Raw genomic sequence first — 5202 nt, forward strand, 5'->3', positions numbered from 1 at the left:
ATTATACTGCGAATTAGTGAAATGAATACTCATTGGGCGGAATTTATCAAAACTAGAGCAGTCAGAAATTGGAGCAGTTGCCCATGGCAACCAATCAGCATCTCTCTTCAGTTTGCTTAGTTGGGATTTGAAAATGAGAGATAGAAGCGGATGGGTTGCCATGCAAACCTGCTCGAGATTTTGTCTGCTCCAGTTTTGATAAATTCCCCTCATGGGAATTAGGAATGCTTTGATACTGATACCAGTATTGGTATCGGTGCAGATACTGAGCATTTTTATGAGTAGTTGTACTAATGAAAATGCCCCAATACCAAAAACCGATACCGGCACTTTAAAGTTTCAAACTGAAGTGTCTGTTTTAGGTCCCTCGCTTGCTGGGGAACTCGCAGCAGTCTTCTTGGGAACCACACGGTGCCTGTTTACAGTGCTTCTTCCATCCCGCACATCTTCCTTCTCCTGAGATCCTCTGCCCAAGACGTCAAGCCGGCACCCCAGAGCAGAGCAGCAGCACAAAGTATGTAGCAAATTCATATACTATTATTCTGCATTACTGTATAATGTATTGCTGGGATTTGTATTCTTCTATAGCTGATCAGGTCCGGATTTCCCACAAGGCCACCGAGGCCCAGGCTCGGGGAGGCAGAGCGCAGAGGGGCGGCAGCGGTGACCTTGTAGGGAAGTTGCGGGTGCTGGTGTAAGGTGTCCGCAGGCCGGCGGCCGCACACTATGGTCCGCCGCCGTCCAATCACGACGGGGCAGCCTGAGGCTCCTCCCACCGGCTCCGTAGTGTGTGGCCGCCGGCCAATCACGGCGAGGCGGGCCATTCTCAATTGATGGGGAGGGGGGTTGGCGGCACAGGGGGGGGGCGTATTGTGGAACCTGGCCTTGGGGCGGCAGGGGGATTAAATCAGGCCCTATAGCTGATGGTATTATTCTGCATTGTTGTATAACGTCTTGCTGGGATTTGTAGTTCTCTCTCGCTGATGGTATTATTCTGCATTGCTGTATAATATATTGATGGGATTTGTAGTCCTCTATAGCCAGTACCATTCTGCATTGCTGTAAATTGTATTGCTTGGATTTATAGTCCTTTATAGCTGATGGTTTTCTGCAATGCAGTATAGTGTATTGCTGGGAATTATAGTCCCACTACCGCTTGGAGTCAGTGGCAGAACTAACAGGGGCCCACCAGTTGCAATTGCCACACTCCACCACTGTCCTAAAATCCTGTGTAATACACTACATACCTGTGTAATATACTACGTACACAGGTATGTGGTGTATTGCACAGGTACGTAGTGTATTATACAGGTATGCAGTGCATTATACAGGTGTTGTTGTGGTCCGACTATCTATGGAATTGGTTGAATTGTACCGACGTTGCTGGAGAACTCTGAGTGCCATTTCGGGAGCACTAACCTGTGCACTGGGTGCGGTAGACTGCTGGGGAGGCAGAGATCCGTTAAGGATATCACAAGATTTCTCTGTAGCAACCTTCCTATACTGTTGCAAGGCTTGTGTGTCAACTGTAGCCCTCCTGTACCTACCAGCAACTGGCCCTGGCCCTCGATTGCGCTTCAGTGTTTGGCCCCGCCCCTCGATTGCATCTCTATGTTTGGCCCCACCCCTGGATTTGGGGTGGGGCCTTCGGGGGTCACATGATTGGGCTGCTCAGTCTAAAATGCCTGGGTCTGTTTTTTGTCCCAGTCTGGCCCTGCTCTGTTCTCATGTTATGAATGAACAGGAACACTCAGGATTCCTGTTCATTGATAACAGGGGCTGCAGAAAAAGAGATTGAGCGTCTGTGTCCTCAATCTCTTTTTTTATTTTAAAAGGGAAATATCAGGGGTCTGTTTAGACCCCTAATATTTCCCCGAAGCCCCTAAAAGTAAAGTAAAAAATAAAAATATTTAATAAAAAATGAATAAATAAATAAAAATAAATATAAAAAATGAAAAGTTTATAAAAAATAAATAAAAATAAAATATTTTAAAACAGTTAAAATAAAAACCATTTTCGGTCTGACATTTTTTAAATTTTGGTTTCGTTTCGGTTTTGAAATTTTCATTTCGGTGCACCTCTAATATATATATTTACAGATAGATAGATAGATAGATAGATAGATAGATAGATAGATAGATAGATAGATAGATAGATAGATAGATGCAGAATTTCCGCTGATAGATAGATATGTGCACAATTCTGCTGTTTCGGCAGTGGTTTTATTTCACCAATAAATTAACAGCGTCAACAGAGAAGGTTTAGTGTATGACTAATTTACTTCAGCCTGTCACCTAGTAAATAGTTTTGACATTTTCTAATCATTTCCTTATACTGATTATCATAGACTTACTATCCCTGCCTGGGAGTGCTGAATTTTTTGTTGTTTTATGTCTTTATGCAAGGCAGCGTGACTGTCAGCTGGGTGGAAAATCTGAAGTTCTTTCAACAGTTACCTGCAGTTCAAAAAAGAGGAAGATGTTTATGTCTCCAGTTGATATGATATTTACACCACTGTGATACCAATACGTTTCATCAAAATATGTGGCGCAGTGATAGACCGTATCGTCCTCTGTTTGCACTCCATTGACAACCAGATACCATCGTCTGTTCGGGACATCATCTTTCACAGAGAACCTTTCAGGGATTCCAGGTCCTTGTCCCTGTGTGCTACCTGTTCTGAAGTGGTACACCATTTCTATAGCACCTCCAGGGGTTTCACGCAGCCAAATTACCCTGTAGATGTCAAAGTTCTTCCCTGTACTCAGAGTGCAGGGAATTTCAGCATTTTGTCCTGCTTGGACCATTACAGAAGGCTCCTGGACCAAAACAGGCTGAAAATCTCCATCTGTTACAAAAAGAAGGTTTTGTATTTAGCGGCTATAAGTACAATTGTAATAGGACTTCCATGCAATATTAATAAATGTAGTATTAATCATCTTAGGAAATACTAAAGGCTTGTACATAAACATTATGAGATACATCAGATCTTTTCAGCTTTTCTAACACTCCAGAAGACAGCTATATCTATATAAGTGTGCAAGCATGGACCCATAACACAATTTACATTTGTACACTTGTATGCCTATTATTCCTATATTCAATACCCTTGTAAAAGCTGCATCTACTACTGTATACCTGTTACCCTTACATGAGATCTGAGTCATTAGAAAGAGAAGAGCCGGAATCCAGATCATTGTGAGAAAAGTGACAGGTCTGTAGGAACAAGACTGCTTCATTCATTTATTTCTCGCAACTTGCAGCAGGCAAATGTTTTCAAATTAGTATTCAAATTTTCCACTTGACTATAATTGCATGTACTTTGACAATTAGGCAGCACCTTCCAAAAACGCAGTACTGCAGATGCTGCTTCAAGATGCTTGAAAAAGGAAATTTCGTACAGGGCAAGATGATCAAACTCCTTAAAGAAGAACTCTGGGCAAAACTTTAATTAACCCTTGCAATGGGGCTACGCCGCACTGCAAGGGTTAACAGCTCGTTATTGTCTAGATTCCCTGCTTCTCCAGCCACTGAAGTCTCTCTCCTTCTACACTGCAGCATTAGAATGCTCCTCAGCGTCCCCACATCTATACACTCTGTGTACAACGTGATGATTTAGGGGACCTTAGACCGCAGCAGCAGAGGGGGTGAGAGGCTCCAGAGACCGGTCTAAGAACAAGCCGGCTTGAAGGTTCCAATGAGAATCGTTTCCTTTTTTTTTTAGCACCCAAGCAAAAGCGAGCAGTTAACCTTTGCAGTACTGGGGTAGCTCCACTGCAAGGGTTAATAAAGGTTTTGCTTGGAGTTCTTTAAAAAAGGCCAAGTGAAACAAAGCTGGTCATACCAAAAATCTAGTCAGAGCATTCAATAATGCCATCCGAGACTTTGAGAATGTTGTTCAAAATTTTGTTTCATTTTAACATTTGATTTTCCCAAATAAAAACCACATTCACTGTTAGAAAACTGTGTTCATTCCGAACAGTTTTTCTATACTGCTCCTTCCATTTTTATTTTTTTTGGCACCATGGTCAAAAAAGATCATCGATTTGACCACATTATCTGCTGATTTGAACACGTTCTGAAAACAAATTTGTTCCAATGACATTTTTACTGGTATATGGCCAGCTTTACAGATCTGAAAGTTTACACTTTTTATTACAGTTATACACAATGATTTGATTTCCTGGAAGACCCAAAAACAGTAAAGACATGCAAATTCCTATGCTCCTCAGCCCCATCTAGTGGCCGTCAATGGCATTTGCCCAGCGTGCGGCTGGGTGGATGATTTATAAATCATGCCCTATTTTTTAAACTATGAAGGCATTGAATTGTTTTGCGTAGACAGTTTATCCTACAAAGTTTGAAACTCTGTCTTATGATCTTGCTCTCTTGTTGTATCTGCACCACCTTTTAGAAAACTGAGGTGGGGTTTTTATGTCAGCCTCATTTGGAATAATGACCCTGCAAAAAGCACCCCCACCATGTGTTTGCAAAGACAAAATTCAGATTTTTTTCACATAGGTGCACTTTGCTTGTGTTTCGACTACTTGCTGACACTGATCTACTCTTTTGGGATTCTGAACACAGATGAGGTTCAGGGTAATCCTTTGTCCCAGCGGATTTATGTGCTCAGAAGGACCAGTAAGAGGACTTTTGAATAAGCCAACCCCATCAATATGAAAGGGGGGGGGGGGGGCTCAGAGCAGCCATGCGTCAGTTTAATATAAAGCTGCTGTAGCGAGAGGGCAGGGAAAGCTGACACACTGCATAGGGAGAGATGAAGGGATTAGGGTCATTTGGGTAATTGTGCTTTACTTCTGATTGCTAACTTTTTGGGCAATCACACCCGTTACTGCCTTTTTTGCTCTTATTTTTGGATTTTTGTCTTTAACTTTGGTCTGTGGTTGATTTGAGGGTAGCGGTCACTAGCTGACGCTCCATCCATAGCAGAGGGTTTTTTGTTTGTTTGCTACAAGGCTTCTTAAAAAACCACGCTCTGTTTCACTGGACGTTTTTTTGTATTTTGTTTGGTGTTTTCATTTCTTTTGGGAGCATATTGCCTCAGCAAAAGGGTGAAAACATAAGATAACCAAGTATTTATCATTAAAGGTAATAGTTGTAATTTTTGCCTTCCAGATCTGATTTTAATGCTAGACAGCTATTGTTCCTTTCTATACTATTCTTTCTTCCTTGACAGTAACT

At 42.0% G+C, this 5202-nt stretch overlaps 1 protein-coding gene across 1 annotated transcript; it reads right to left on the reverse strand.

Moving 5' to 3' along the window:
* Nucleotides 1–2417: 2417 nt before the first annotated feature.
* Nucleotides 2418–3202, reverse strand: LOC108800899 (immunoglobulin omega chain-like). The gene is made up of 2 exons (XM_018572882.1): nt 3152–3202; nt 2418–2848 (listed from the first exon to the last, which is right to left on the reverse strand). The coding sequence occupies exons 1-2, from the start codon at nt 3195–3197 to the stop codon at nt 2418–2420; spliced, it is 477 nt and encodes a 158-aa protein (XP_018428384.1). The 5' UTR covers nt 3198–3202.
* Between the last annotated feature and the right edge of the window lie 2000 nt (nt 3203–5202).

This window comes from Nanorana parkeri, unplaced genomic scaffold (genome assembly GCF_000935625.1).
Source record: "Nanorana parkeri isolate BGI_ZX_2015 unplaced genomic scaffold, ASM93562v1 scaffold2156, whole genome shotgun sequence".
In the NCBI taxonomy this organism is placed as follows: domain Eukaryota; kingdom Metazoa; phylum Chordata; class Amphibia; order Anura; family Dicroglossidae; genus Nanorana; species Nanorana parkeri.

Coding starts and splice junctions, on each gene's coding strand:
- LOC108800899 (XM_018572882.1), bottom strand. CDS start 3,197: ATGATCTGGATTCCGGCTCTTCTCTTTCTAATGACTCAGATCTCAT. Junction 2,849..3,151: donor TCTAATGACTCAGATCTCAT/GTAAGGGTAACA, acceptor TTTTTGTAACAG/ATGGAGATTTTCAGCCTGTT.